Consider the following 15749-nt stretch of genomic DNA (forward strand, 5'->3'; position numbering starts at 1 on the left):
AAGAAACCACATAAGCGCTCCTTAAGGTTCACCTGTTTTAGAAAGGACTAGAAAAATTTGCCTAGCTAACATCACCTTTTATATTTGGCACTCTGGTTCCTTCACAGACGTCAGAAATCACTCTTACCAGTGTAAATGGTTCACCTCTTTTTACTGCTTGGCCATATTTTTCATAGAATTCTCTCTGAGACAAGGACTGTATTTTCTCCCCCCCCCCCAACTCTGACTGCTGCTTTCCCAAACACTCCTTCCTTCTCCTTAGCCTCATCTTCACTCTCTGATGAGAACACTATTTCCTGGGAAGAGTTTTGTCTAGCTGATTGCCAGTTTGTGATAATGTCTTGTCTCAGAGTTCATTTTCCTTGAAAACTGCCTGCATGGTCCACTCTGGCCTTTTTGTCCCTTGTGAGCTTGGCACAGGTCTTGCCCTCTCCTTTGTATTTCTGTTATCCAAACGTACTCTCATTGCACGTCTGGCTTTTTTGAGCCTGGTCACACACAATCTGTTCATAGAATCAGCAGCTGGTTCTATGTGCATTCTTCTAAAACCAAAGGTTTTGAAGAAATTATTTTAAATGACTTTTTTTCTTCCCTATTGTGTTTCCAGTGCCAGGAAGAGAAAGAATTTTTTTTTTTTTGCTTACAGAGGGAAGGAAAGGTTCCATGGTCAAGGGCAATGAGCAGTGAGAGTTGGGTGTGGTGTGTTTGGTAGTATAGCAAATAGGCTTTTGATCCAGACCCCCCTTCTCATCAGGGCTACTATTTCACATGACTTTACATGCTCAGACCCAGGTATGACACATTTAAATGGACCCAAGGGTCATTTGGGAGGATTCAAGAACCCCTCCATTTAATTTCCACCCCTAATTCACACTTCCTGATTTATTTATAGCAAAATAAAATTCTGGAGAAGCTTTAGGGAGGAAAATAGAGAAAAAGAAAAAAAAAACAATTGGGAGTGAAAAGGCATAAAGAGAAGATGGAGCCCTTAAAGAAGGGAGTATCCCAAAGGAGGTGGGGACAAGGGGAGGAGAAAGGGAGGAGGAGAGGAGGAGGGAAACGAGTCTGTCTCTTTAAGGGGGTTGGCTGTCAATCAGAAAGCCCTTTTCATTGCAGGAGAAGAGGACAAAGATACTCAGAGAGAAAAAGTAAAGGACAGAAGAAGGAGACTGGAGAGACCAGGATCCTTCCAGCTGAACAAAGTCAGCCGCAAAACAGACTAGCCAACAGGCTACAATTGGAGTCAGAGTGCCAAAGACATGGGTGAGTTTCAAAAACTCCAGCATCAAAGATGCAGGCACAGGAATTCAACTTTGGGGCTTTGGGTTTGCAGTGGCTTAAATAAGTTGTGTTGTGGCACTTATTTTCTGTTTTAATTTCTTAGCATTTAACTGTATTAACTCCTTCTCCGCTGTGCTGAGCATACTGCTTCACTGCCAACGAACTCTGGCAGTGCATGCGGTGTCTTCCAGACCTTTGGAAAATGCACACAGGTTGGATATGATCATGTGGCTTCTTACCCCTCACTTTCTTGTCCTTTCTCCTTTCCCCGATCTTAAGACCCTGATTATGGTCAGGTTATCTGGAACCCCTTATTCTGCTGGAGGCAACTTGAATATTGACTAATCTACAAATGCATTAAGTACTTGCTTCCCTGATACAAACTTCAAAGCATGTTTTGCATCAGTAGGATGTGGAGGAATGGGGAAAATTGGACTCAGACTTGGCAGTGCCTATAGTGGACATTCCAGGTTCAGAAAACGAAAATACAGTTCACAGTGGTTTTACCCAGGGGAATAGATATGGATTGTATGTGCTTGTGTATGCTTGTGTGTGTGCATGTATGTGTGCATGTGAGCACACACATATAGGACAACATTTCTGGTATCATGGACTTACCCTTAATCCCGGATATAACAAGGAGGCTTCTATCTAAAGGCTTTTGTTGTCTGAGACCTGAGGTTTTTTCTATGTTCCACAACTATGGAAGATGTAAAATTCTGGTGTCCAGCAGTGTCTGTTCAGAGTAAGGTGTGTGGGGCATAAGGGTCTTTGCCTCGGTAAGATGCTACAGAGATATGTACGTATTGTTCACATGTGGGAAAGATAAAAGTAGCAACTTGAACACATCCTGAAGGAGATGAGATTCAATTTCCCTGTGTGTTCACCATGCAACTTTGTAACCAGTACAAAGATCCGCAGAAGTCGTTTTTCAAGTAGAAACTGTGAACTGTTGTTAACCTTGGCTTTTTTCATCTCAAGTCACTGAGGGAACTGTTAGAAGCATATATGTAGGCAGGATAGTTAAGAGGGTGGCGTCTTAGACTACTGGTCCAAACAACCAGGTTTGGATCTCAGCTCAGTCTCTAAGGAACTCTGCAAAATTAGGCATGTCACGATGAATCACCATTTCATCATCTGGCAGACGGGGGCAACAATAACTGTTTTGTCTACTTTCAGGGTGGAAGAGCAAGTACTAAGGATGTGGCAGCCCTGTCAGTGTAGACAAGTCCTGTGAGCACGACGACTCTGCACCAGTGCCTAGCTAGGCTAACCCTTCCTCTTCGCAAGGTTGTCTTTGTGCATACCTTGTATGTAAGAAACATTTGATCACCTAAATGTGGCAAGATGGGAAAAAGTCACTTCCTGCTCTGGGCCCAGCAACCCTATCTAACACTCGTGTAGCTGATTAAGTAGGTTGTTCTTTCAAAACAGAGGAGGAGTGTACGTTGAATTACTTCCTCAAGGGATAAGGCCCTGCAGAGATAAAGACAGGAAGAGAGAAAATGATCAGAGGAACATTTTCTTGTAATGGAGGCTGAATGATTTCCCCCAGAGGAAGGAAGGTGAGCACAAATTAAGGTGCCATTGAGGATGTGTATGTGGGTAAGCAATCCATGGACTAGGGATACAGGACAGAATAGCCACTGTCTTTGCAATCACTCGGTAACACAGTATCTGAGACCATGTGAATTTTCAGCCATTTCTGACCAGGCAGTGGAATGCTATTGCTTCTGATGTGGAGTGCTGTTCAACCCTTGCAATAGACCAGTCAAACCATAGAGTTTGGAATTGAAAGGAACATTGGAACATATCTGAGGTGGAGCTCTGTGTGGTGTCACATGCCTTTAACACCATAGGAAACTGAGACGGGAGAATCATTAGAAAAAGCTAGCTAGACAACATAGAGAGACTCTGATTCCAAAAGAAGTTGTCTGAACCAACCTTCAATGCAGAATTCATTTCTCTGAATAAGATAAATATACATATGTCTCTGCTTAATCGCCTCCAGAAACAGGCAGCTTATTACCTCAACCAGAAAATCTCTTAGGATTGGAACTGAACAAGACTATTGGGTCCGGTGATACCTGAGCCAAAGGGTTACGGGCTGTGGAATAGCTGGGCAAGGAGACGCTTCACATGAGTCTTTGGAATAGCAATGGAACTGAGAAAACCAGAGAGCCATAGTGAATATTTTTCTGCTCAGTAACAATGCCATCAGTGAACAGCAAGACACCTGGTTCCTCAAGCTTTTTGTCATCTGAGAACAGCGGCCGTTACCCTGGCAACCAGACTGTGCATCTTAGATGCTTCCCTCTAAGAGTGGTTTGAAAGTACAAAATGTGGAGGCAGAGCAGAGGCTGAGAATTCTACTAGGTACCTGAGGACTATCTGGATGCCATCAAAGGCACCACAAGAATGCTAAGACTTAAGAAGAAAGCAGGTTTAGACTAGTACATTAAATGACTCTTCCTAGAGACACTGATTGATCAAGGGCAGCCTTCACCACGCCACTTCTTACCTTGCTCTGCCTAGCTAGGAGCACTTGAAAGACTAGAGAGATTAAGCAATTTGCCTTGCTTTGAGGGGCTTTACCTTAGCCCTGAGCCAGGACCCCAAGAAACCTAGTCAACAATAAGGTTCCCTCAGAGCTGTCTGAGTAGTGGTATCTTTAACCCAGAAAGGAGCATAGGAACTGTAATATCTTCAGGTCCTAGTCCAGCCAGTGACATCTTCCCTGTTGTTTGTTTGTTTGTTTGTTTAGTGTGTGTATGAGAGAGGGGGAGGAGGGGGGAAGAAGAAAAGGGGAGAGAGAGGGAAGGAAGAAGGGAGAGAGGGGGAGGGAGGGAGGGAGAGAGGGAGGGAAAGAGCTCGGAGAAAGAGAAAGAAAGGGAGGGAGGGAGGGAGGGAGAGAGAGGGAGGGAGAGAGGGAGAGAAATAGGGAGAGAGAGAGAGAGAGGGAGGGAGAGAGAGAGAAAGAGAGACAGAGAGAGAGAGATTTACACCCTTGAAAATCATTCCTCCAATACAGTTCTTTTGTCTTGAAGGAAAAAAAAAACCACAAATAATCATCTCGGTTCATAGAAATTTGGGTCTAGAAAAGATCAAGCCAGGACTGTGACCTGATAAGGCAAGGTCGTAAGTCCCAAGCTCTGCCATGCAAGGCTTTGAAAACAAGTCAGTGGCATCCCAGGGAAGAGAGTGGGATTCTACAAGTCACCTTCACACTTTAACCAAGGAAAGAAGGGATCTGGTAGCATAAGGTACAGCTACACTTGTCTGTCGCTAGTGACAGATTGTTCTTTACTTCCTCACAACTGGACAAGGTTGAGACAATGTTCCAGGAACAGATTGTAACAATCACGCTTGTATTTTGGCCTCCAAATGTTTGCACATGAATTGGTATTTCTCTCCGCCCCCTCTCTGTATGTCTCTGTGTATGTGTTTCTGTCTGTCTGAAAAAGAACATAGAAAGTAAGGTTGTCCAGATGCTGTCCCTGAAGGCGGTGGTGGTGGTAGTAGTAGTAGTCATCATAAGTAGTAGCAGCAGTGATACTAATACCTGCCTAATAAGGCAGTGGGAGTTCTTGTTTATTTACCCTTGTGCATATGACTTGACTGTCAAGCAGGCTTGACTCCCCAGAGCTTGGTGCCTTTAGAACCCATTTGAGCTCTTGAATGTGGTATAAGTGCTAATATCATACAGGAAACACAAAGTCATGGGCAGGCTTTGTCCGAATAAGATGAGGCCAGAAGCAAAGTCTTTGTCTCTGTCACTGCCTGATAATTGTTTTACTTGTAGAACTCACACCCACTCATCAACATCTAGCCCTAGTACCAGTCACAGCTACACTAGTATCTTGGCCATTTTAATGGCTATAGGCCCTGATCAAGGAAGCCTCTGTTCATAGGTTGAGGTTAAGGGGTGGATTCTGGGAGGAGGGGAAAACTGCAGTGCAGATTAGAGACTTAGGGAGATGGGACCAGTTTCTCACTCAAAGAACTTGCCTGTTGTTTCATTCTATTGTATAGGGCTCTTCTATCTCTCCCTTTGTCAGCTGGATTCAAGAGACAAGCTGGGAATTGTGTGGGGTACAATTGGTCTCTTTCTACCATTTCTTTCTATGAAAGCCCTTCCTCTCTTTGATGAGTTTCCAGATTCACACTGAATTTCCATCATGGAGCTGGTTCTTGAGGTGTGCCCAGGGCATGGGAATGGAGGGAGGGCTGTAGAGCACTTGGCTCCTGCTTACAGAGACAGCATCAGGATCAGGAGAGTCAGTGGGATGGGCCTTAATCTGAGACTCACAACAGTACTGTTGATCTCCAACAGAGAACATTGATGAGAAGAGTTCTATTACAGATTGGTTACACTTGGGGGGTGGTAAAGAGATAAAAATAACCAGTTCTGAACTGATGTCTTTGATTATATTTTGACCACAGGATTTGGTAACATCCATTTTAACACTAGATAATAGGTAGCTCTGGTTTTCAATTTAAGAAATAAATTTGTTCTCCCAAACAAAATGGGAAGTTTTCTGAGACAAGCAATTGGGCTCCTAATTTCTTTGTTTCTTGCAACATCTTTGTAATGAGTAATGTGTTTAATCTTTGTTCTCAAGCCATTCAAACACAAAGGAAAAGAAAGCATTAGAAAAGGTCATTAGTTTTCTCTGTGATCACGCATTAAAATGAGACATTTAAATCTCCTTGAGTAGCATTAGCATTATGTAATTCTTTTATACTGACGCCATCACATCATAGTTTATACTTAGCTGGGAAATGACAGAATGCCTTTTAACATTCAAAACCCTGTTGAGCCTGAGGTATTCCGAAACAGAGAGCTTATAGTTTTAGACTGTTGTTCCCAAGTTCATTTCTTGGACTCTGAAAAATTGAAGTGAACCCTATGGACTTTTATTCAGTATGCTTTGACTGTCAACTACTTTGATGAAAAGACAATCTCTGTATGTTCTGAGTTTTCCTGTTAGAATTCAAATTTTGACTTTTGCTTGGGCAGACTAGCTGAGATTTTGCACTTCTGTTGAACTTAAATGCCCTTAAAACAAACATTTTATCTGAATTTTGAGGAATTTAGCACCGGATGCTTGTCTTGATATTGTTCAACTATCTTATAGCGTGTCTTATAGATTGATCTAAGGGCATTTGCATTAGAGTCCACATTAGAGACACAGCAAAGTCTATACCCTGGTTTCTTGCTTTGAACATCAGTAGAGCAGAAAGGGAATGTTAAATTACTATCTGAGCTCTAATAGTATAGGTAAGAGTGTGTGTTTACAAAGGCATCGGTGGTGACTTAGAGTTGCTTCCAGAGTTCTCTCACCCAGTAAAAACAACAAAGCTTAGATTTTCTGGTTATTTTGATGACCATCAATGATCATATGTTTAAGATGACAAACCATTCCTTGTCCATTTCATCACTTGATGATAAAATAGAAACCATCCTTAGTGTAGATGATATAGAAAGACAGCAGCAAAAATGCTGAGCTGAGTTCTCTGTTTGCCTGGCCATACCTGCCTCAACATTAGACCATCCCATGGTGAAAATGCTGCGGTGAGTGAATGGGAATAGGGTGACCACTTGCTAGGGTAGATGGATCTTCTTATCCTGGGCTAAATAAACAGTTCTGCCATTGTTTACTGGATCTAACCCCCTCCCCACCCCCAGGCCTGCAGGGCCTTGCAGAATACCAATGAGGCTCCTGAGATCTCAGGAGAAAACAAGGCTTCTTTGTCTGGGGAAGTTATGGAGGGCTGTGTCCAAGGCTTGACCCTTTGCTGGGAAGAGAGAGGGAACAGTGGGGTCACTGACCTCCCCTCCCTCACCCCAGACTTCAGAGACCTTCTTTACTAGAAGAGGATAAGAGTTGGAGGGTGGAGAGGAGTTAAAAGGGCAGAGAATGAAGATGGCAGTCCTGTTTACTTCCCAGCACATTTTCTGGACTTAGAGGATACATTTAGTATCTTACCCTAATGATAAAAAAAGAAGAGCAATTTCTGGAGTGTCTCCACAAAGACAGTGATCAGCTTCAGCTGTTTCGTTTTTCTCTTCTGTACACATGTCTATATTATACACATTTGTGTACATGCAGGCGCATACGTACTTTTGCTTGGGCTTTTGAGCCCCATCTCTAATGCCAGTGCATGTACAAGTATCTTCAAAGAAGATACTCTCTGAAGACCAGGGAAAGGCTGCCCTTTCAATGAATGGTGGGTAGTAGTACTCACTTATTCTATGGCTCTGATAAAAAAAAAAATTGCCTCTATCCCAACTTTACCATGATATACATAGTTTGATCTTTTAACATCTGTTGACATTTCTCAGTGTAGCATTTGGGGTTTTAATAAAAACTGAGCTCATATTAAGGGAATAAAGCAGTAGATTTCTATTTCCCCTAGTACCCTATTGTAGATAATTGAACTTGGCTTGGATAAATACATGAATATAAAAGTGCAAACTTTTGGGAATTGTTTTTATTCGATAAGGAGATAAAGAATTACAACATACTTATCACAAAGTAGTATCCTCGGGCATAGTTTCTGATTATTTGCATGTACATGATCTGTAGGAATAGATGTATAAAACACAAGCAGCCAATACATACATGTGTGTATATAATACATTCTAAGCATGTGTGCATATATATTATATATTACATATGTATATGCATATATTTGAATATATTGTATCTATATGCACTATCTGATATATCTATATATGCATGTATATCCGGTGCTAGTTTCTGTCTTCTCTGGTTGCTCTCTTCTATCTAGAATAGGAAGGATTTTGCATTCCTTGCAACAAGTTTACATTATGTGAAATACTCTTTCTGTTCAAATTGTGTCTGAATTTCATCTGAAATTCCAAGTATATTTACCCTTTGTAGCCAATTACTCTATTTCCTACAATTATGCATCTACTTCACTTATTAGTCCTTAGTAAACTAAATATTCTAATCTGGTAAAGTTTGTACCTTTTCTGTTCCTATATCCCATGTACAACTCAATAGTTGTTGAATAATTAAACCTAGTCAACAGACTAAAACAGTAAGTGTTGTACCCTGAGTCCACAGGAAACCTAGACGAACCCAAAAATCGTGAAGTCTGCTGCGATTCGCAAAAGAGTCTTTTATTGTTTCAAGTTCGAACTCAGTTCATCCCCCTAGCACTCACTGTGTGAATGCTGCCAGTGAGCCTGAGTCAGGAAAACACTGGGTTTATATACACTATAGTTAGAAATATTGTGACTATTTACAGAAAAGGGGAGTAGACGGTGGAATGGTACTGAAGCGAGGGGGGGGGGGTTAATGAGTGTCTGTTTAAGGACTAATTTTATGGCTAGTCGTTACTGTCTGAGACCAGACCTCTGTTTACCTTTTACTTTTTCCATGGTCTCCGTTGAGCTTGTTATTTCTCTAAGGTCTCAAGGACAGGCACCTGGAGAGTTATCAGGAGGAGTGTTGGGTGTTGGTTTTTTGGAGACACACAGGTGGGGAGAATGTCTCGAGCTAGGGGAGGTAGAGGGAGCCCTGGGTTGCCGAAACAGCTGTCTGTATATCATGCTTGCCTCTGGGGTGGGGGGTGGGGGGAGGATGGGAGCCTCTGGTGGGGAATGCAGAGGCAAACTGTCCATACAATTCTGAAGTCTCTCTAATATCAGTAATTCGGGGTTACAATATAAGAAAAAGAGGGACTCATCACCTCTTTGTATTACTACTTGAATTATTTGAGTGTTTTATAAAACCCATACATTCTGAGTATTGTAGGCAAGGGTTCATTTTTAAGAATGGGACAGCTGGGACAAAGTAAGCATTCTGGGTCAGTCTCATCTTCCAAAAGCTAAAACCTGTAGATTCTCCTTTATAACTCTCAACATAACCACACTCTGTGCTTGGTAGCATGGGCTGCTCGGCCCAGCAGTATAGTGTGAGTGGATGAGTTACCTCTGATGCATACCTGACTTTTCTCCTCCTTCTTCTTCCCCAGGCTTGTTAGAGTGTTGTGCTAGATGTCTGGTAGGGGCCCCCTTTGCTTCCCTGGTGGCCACTGGATTGTGTTTCTTTGGAGTGGCACTGTTCTGTGGATGTGGACATGAAGCTCTCACTGGTACAGAAAAGCTAATTGAGACCTATTTCTCCAAAAACTACCAGGACTATGAGTATCTCATTAATGTGTAAGTACCTCCTCACCCCACCTCCAGACTCATCTCTTTTCCCTCCCCCTCCCCCTCCCCCTCCCCCTCCCCCTGTCTTGGAGGTACAAAGCTCATGAGCACGGAGCAAGACAGCATCCCTGACATATCCCTCAGTGTTCAGGTTCTACCATGTCATGTCGGAAGCTCTAAGTAAGGGGACAATGTCCGATTTAGAATGGAGGTCTGCCTCCTCTCACTCCTCTCTGTTTTCTCACACATGGCCTGATTTCTGCTAGGTAGGTTAAATATTGCCTGAATTTTCTCCACAATGGCAGGTAGAGGTCTAATGACTGGGCAGAGTGGAATCCCTGGTTTGGGTCTGACACTCTGCTTATGTGTACTCAGACTTAGTAATAAGTCTGTTCTGCTTCTACAGCAAGTCAGGCTACTATTCCTTCATGCATCTCTCAGTTTGTCTATGGAGCAGTACCTCTGAAGGGTCAAAAAGAAGCAGCAAGCTTGGCTCTCTAGGATGCAGGGTAACAAGGAATATGGGAAGAAGCTATGCTCTTGGCCCCCTCCTGTCTGACTTCATTTACTTCAGTGAAGAAAAGGTGAAGGAATCCACATGAAATACCTAGTTATTCCTCTCAAGAAGCCCTAGCCACCCAGGCATGTACCTTACTAACTGACAAGAAGAGTGGTGTCCTCTGAATAAGGTTATCTGCATTTTCTGTCTGTCAATGCAGGATTCATGCTTTCCAGTATGTCATCTATGGAACTGCCTCTTTCTTCTTCCTTTATGGGGCCCTCCTGCTGGCTGAGGGCTTCTACACCACCGGCGCTGTCAGGCAGATCTTTGGCGACTACAAGACCACCATCTGCGGCAAGGGCCTGAGCGCAACGGTAACAGGGGGCCAGAAGGGGAGGGGTTCCAGAGGCCAACATCAAGCTCATTCTTTGGAGCGGGTGTGTCATTGTTTGGGAAAATGGCTAGGACATCCCGACAAGGTGATCATCCTCAGGATTTTGTGGCAATAACAAGGGGTGGGGGACAATTGGGCGTGAGTCTGTAGCCTCATCCCCACCCAAGGTTGGGTTCTCTCCCGAGGCCTAGCTTTTGAGTGAGGAAGCGATGGCTACAGCCGAACGATATGGTCAGGAAGAACGTGGTGCCTGGCCGGCTTAGCCTCACCTTTCAAAGGTTCCCTGGAAATTTTCATCTTAAACGGAAAAGCATCAATTTTATAGGACGCTTTGTACAATAAGACCATTTCTAACCAATCTGTTGGTATCCCTTTACTTTGTTCCTAGCAAGGAAAACAAGAGTGGGCCCAGACTGTACAAGAATCTAAAATGCTAGTCATGGGATTGAGACTTAAACACATAACCTCAAATGTATGGTGGATCATAGAAATTCAAGAATTGACTCCAAGTCCCAGGATTCTGGGATTCTATGCTATTAGGGGGTCCCAGAGAGACTTAGGCTAGATCTGCATATTTCATGCTTATCTTAGCTGTGTTTTAGAAAGACATACATTGTTTTTCAGTCTCTAGACTTAAAGATCTTTGGGGGTCTGAATATGTGTGTGTTGTGGAGATGACTTTTTGTGACCAGCAGTTAGCTTAGAATGGTTTTAGATCTGAAATTTAAATCTCCTATTGGCGTTGTTCAGTGACTGGGGAACAAAAATCCTGTGGCAAAGAACATCTTGTAAGCTCAGCCTAAGGCAAAAATGGCACAACTTTCTTTCAGGACTTTTTTCTTTTTTACTTTTTTACACCTTCTCTGCCCTCCAAATTCCTTGAAGCCCCCTCTAACCCAGGGATCCGCCTCACTCCAACTCCCACCCACTCCCCCTACCCTCCATCACACATGGGGCAAGTTATCTAAGAGATACTGCCAATGACACTTCACAAAAGTGCCCTGCTCACTAATTTCATTTAAGGGAGATGCCTGGAATCTGACTTCATTGGCACATGCCACTCCAGCATCTTCCAGTTTTTGTTTCAAGGTCTGCAAGTTGATGCTGATTTTTAACCACTCCGTGTCAATTGTTTTAGTTTGTGGGCATCACCTATGCCCTGACTGTTGTATGGCTCCTGGTGTTTGCCTGCTCGGCTGTGCCTGTGTACATTTACTTCAATACCTGGACCACCTGTCAGTCTATTGCCTTCCCTAGCAAGACCTCTGCCAGTATAGGCAGTCTCTGCGCTGATGCCAGAATGTATGGTGAGTTGAATGTGGGATCTTTAGATTCCCTAGCATCTATAGAAGCAATGTGTACTTGTTTTTGTCTTAGGGTGAGGAGGATGGTGATTAGGAAATTATTGTAAGATGATGAATAAATGCATCTTAGTAAGTTCTTTCCACTGAAACTAAGGATGCTCTCCCCCAAAGGAAACATGGAAATTTGGGGATGTTTTTATTTCTCCTCCTCCTCCTCCTCCTCTCCTCCTTCTCCTTCTCCTTCTCCTTCTCCTTCTCCTTCTCCTTCTCCTTCTTCTTCTTCTTCCTTCTTGGCTGCTCTCACTTTTTCTCCTATTGACTGATATTAACAATGCAAAGCAGCACATTTCAATAATATAAAACTTCACAATTAGTCAATAGCACCTTTGTTTTATGTAACTTTTTAGAAAAAAATCATGCATACTGTCAATATCAGGTTTACAGCCAGGATAGAGAAGGTCGAAAGCTATGTAGAACGTCTCCGCATGGCCTTATGAAGTTTACTCTGGCTGCTTTTATGCATCTTAGGTGTTCTCCCATGGAATGCTTTCCCTGGCAAGGTTTGTGGCTCCAACCTTCTGTCCATCTGCAAAACAGCTGAGGTAAGTGAATGAGAAGAGTGCTTTTTAAAAAAATAGATTGGCTAGAAATGGAGGAATTTCTACCTATAATAGAAGTTTCTCCTCATGAACTTAAGTTTTAGGGATTATATTATTTCCTTGTTGGACTTTGTATTAGCAGATTTCCCTTCTACAAAATAATGGTGAAATGTACTTGAATCAATGAACATACTTATTAAAAGTCAAAGTACTTATTAACCCCAGAGCTGCACTAGAAGTCTTCCTTTCCCAAACTCCCCTCATTAAAAGAAACATGTGTAGCTTTAAGTAAAGATAATACTTAGCAGTAAAATTTCCCAAATGAAAATTTTCATTTTGGTTAAAACGTACCAAGAAAATGGGACATGCACATAGACACACATGGGCTCTATAAAATGCTTTTAATTTAGAACTCCTTAATTTCCAATGAGAGGTGAAATAAGTATACTTGGGAAAAAAAAAAAACAAGAAAGAAATGCTTCATTGAGGACAGATGCATGCCATCGTAGCCAGGGAATAAAAAGCAAAGCTTGGGGAGGAAGTCTGAAAACCGTCTTTCAAGAGAAAGTATTGGCTTTGACCTTTGGGCTCCAGGTTACAACTGTAGGAAATGAGTTCATGATGTGGGATCATTAATCACTTTTGTGCATCTTCTAGATGCCGTGGGGTGAGGTACTATGCTAGTAGCAAATGGGAGGTTGACACTTAGGGAAGTGAACATTTAGTTAGAGACATAGAATCAACATACAGGAATGGTGTCAGCCCATCCAGACAGCCGTGTTCACGCTTTACAGTGGATTGTGCTTGCTTTTCTGTTCTAAGAAATAATTCTCTCTCCTACATCTTCTTGCAGTTCCAAATGACTTTCCACCTGTTTATTGCTGCATTTGTGGGTGCTGCGGCCACACTAGTTTCCCTGGTAAGTTATTTTAAGATAATATTAGAAAAGAAGTGGTCCAGGGATAGCATTAGGATGAAAGACTAGAAGAGAGACTCCTTACAGCCTTGAAAGGCTGTAGGCAAGCCGTGAGAAGGCACAGCAAGGTGTGGGGCTACACATCTCTACCATGAGTTGTCAAGCATTGACAAGGGCATGGAACTGTAAACATGATCTGCTGTATCCTAGGATTCTAGATAGTATAAATGCTCTCAATAGCCTCTGGTGGGTTTAATTACTCCCAGGGAAACAGGAGGGACTCCTTGTATTAGAATTGTTCTGACTGTGATGCAGTCCTGTGGCCCAGGTCCTTCAGGTAGTGTTAATGTAGTACCAACGCAGTGTGCTCCTTGTGCAGAGGTAAAGCCTTAGGTGCCAGTGGGCAAGGTGATGTACCTACCTCAAATCTCTGAGGTAGCGCTTAACTACAAGGAGGAGCTCACAGACTCCTCCTCAGTACGGCAGAGGTGTTCACAAAAAAGCCAGCACACTTGTACTTTGTGAAATCCGTTGATTATAAGAGAGTGGAGGGCTATGGTGCATGAAGTAGCTGTGTGTGTGTAGCACATGCATAGCTAATGTCCTTCAGGAAATGTCAGTGGTTAGCAGAACTTAGCTGTGGAGTTCTGTTATGTTATTCCTAAATAACATATCTGTATGGATATGTTATTTAGGAATGGGCTATTGTGGGAATGTCTAACAGAAGATTTCTATTCACAAATATATAAAAAAACAGGGACGTGTTTTTAATTTTAATTTTATTTTTTTGCAGATAGACTATTTCCTTTTATTTAATTGTGATTTTACTTCAGCTCTCCCTCATTCCCAAAAGGTTTTGAGTAAGAGAGAGCTTCTCTTCTTACTGTCACTTACCTTCTTTTCTCTGTTCCCTACAGCTCACCTTCATGATTGCTGCCACTTACAACTTCGCCGTCCTTAAACTCATGGGCCGAGGCACCAAGTTCTGAGCTCCCATAGAAATCCCCCTTTGTCTAATAGCGAGGCTCTAACCACACAGCCTACAGTGTTGTGTCTTAACTCTGCCTTTGCCACTGATTGGCCCTCTTCTTACTTGATGAGTATAACAAGAAAGGAGAGTCTTGCAGTGATTAATCTCTCTCTGTGGACTCTCCCTCTTAGTACCTCTATTAGTCATTTTGCTCCACAGCAGGCTCCTGCTAGAAATGGGGAATGCCTGAGAAGGTGATTCCCCAGCTGCAAGTCGCAGAGGAATGGAAGCTCTAATTGATATTGCAAGCATCTCCTGAAGACCAGGATGTGTTTGCTTCCTTCTCAAAGGGCACTTCCAACTGAGGAAAACAGAATGGAAAGATTCTCAGGTAGAGAGCAGAAATGGCCTTGGTCTTCTTGCCATCAGTAGGAGTCAAATACATTCTCTTTGATGCACAAAACCAAGAACTCACTCTTACCTTCCTGTTTCCACTGAAGACAGAAGAAAATAAAAAGAATGCTAGCAAGGCAGTAACATTTGCCCAAATCTGCCTCCTGCAGCTGGGAGAAGGGTGTCAAAGCAAGGATCTTTCGCCCTTAGAAAGAGAGCTCTGACGCCAGTGGCAATGGACTATTTAAGCCCTAACTCAGCCAACTTTCCTTACGGCAATTAGGGAGCACAGTGCCTGTATAGACAAAGCGGGGTGGTGGGGGGGGGGTGCATCATCTGTCCTTATAGCTCATTAGGAAGAGAAACAGTGTTGTCAGGATCATCTCACTCCCTTCTCCTTGATAACAGCTACCATGACAACCTTGTGGTTTCCAAGGAGCTGAGAATAGAAGGGAACTAGCTTATTTGAAATAAGCCTGTGACCTAAGGAGCATCAGTTGGTGGATGCTAAAGGTGTAATTTGAAATGGCCCTCGGGTAAATGCAAGATACTTAACTCTTTGGATAGCATGTCTTCTTCCCCCACCCCCATCAGTTAGTTCTGGCCCCTGGCCTCTGGCATAATATCTTCACAATGGTGCTTTTTTCCTGGGTTTTATCCATTCACTCATAGCAGGTGATTAGATGATCTTGATTAGTTTCAGAATGATTCGCGTTTCATGTTTCCCAATTGTTTATCTCTTTTTTTTTGGAGTTGTATCAGAAAGACCTGGAGAATAGTTCTTTTTGAAAACAAGAAGGAAAAACTGGACAGAAAGCATCACAAAAATATTTGAAATTGTATGTTCCCATGAAATTATAGGGAATTCCCCCAAGTAGTCTACCGTTTGTAGAACTAGGCTTGGTAAATTTGAACCTCAATTTGAATAACTAGTCTGGTATTTTCTTTTCTAATAAATGACAGATGATTTTACTTGCTAATATTATCTCAGCATTTTGATAATTTAGGCTTACCATAGAGGTTATTGTCTCTTGGTATATATAGGTCACATAATAGATTATGCCAGCTTTAGCGTTCAGTTCATAAGCTTCCATAGAGCTCTGGAGACACAGAGAGGACAGACAGAATTTGAAACCTAAAGAACTCCCAGATTTCAGGCTTATCCTGTATTTGTTAACTTTGGGTCAAAGAAAAAAGAAAAGAAA

At 42.6% G+C, this 15749-nt stretch overlaps 1 protein-coding gene across 2 annotated transcripts; it reads left to right on the plus strand.

The window, feature by feature from the left end:
• Nucleotides 1-1090: 1090 nt before the first annotated feature.
• Nucleotides 1091-15749, plus strand: Plp1 (proteolipid protein 1). Of its 2 annotated transcripts, none has more exons than XM_029473475.1 (7): nt 1091-1263; nt 9289-9475; nt 10186-10447; nt 11501-11669; nt 12195-12268; nt 13119-13184; nt 14099-15749. In XM_029473475.1, the coding sequence occupies exons 1-7, from the start codon at nt 1260-1262 to the stop codon at nt 14168-14170; spliced, it is 834 nt and encodes a 277-aa protein (XP_029329335.1). In that variant the 5' UTR covers nt 1091-1259; the 3' UTR covers nt 14171-15749. The 2 variants fall into 2 exon arrangements, with proteins under 2 accessions (XP_029329335.1, XP_021008857.1); XM_021153198.2 differs by having other exon boundaries at nt 10186-10342; nt 14099-14297.

The sequence above is a fragment of the Mus caroli genome, chromosome X (genome assembly GCF_900094665.2).
Source record: "Mus caroli chromosome X, CAROLI_EIJ_v1.1, whole genome shotgun sequence".
Taxonomy (NCBI): Eukaryota; Metazoa; Chordata; class Mammalia; order Rodentia; family Muridae; genus Mus; species Mus caroli.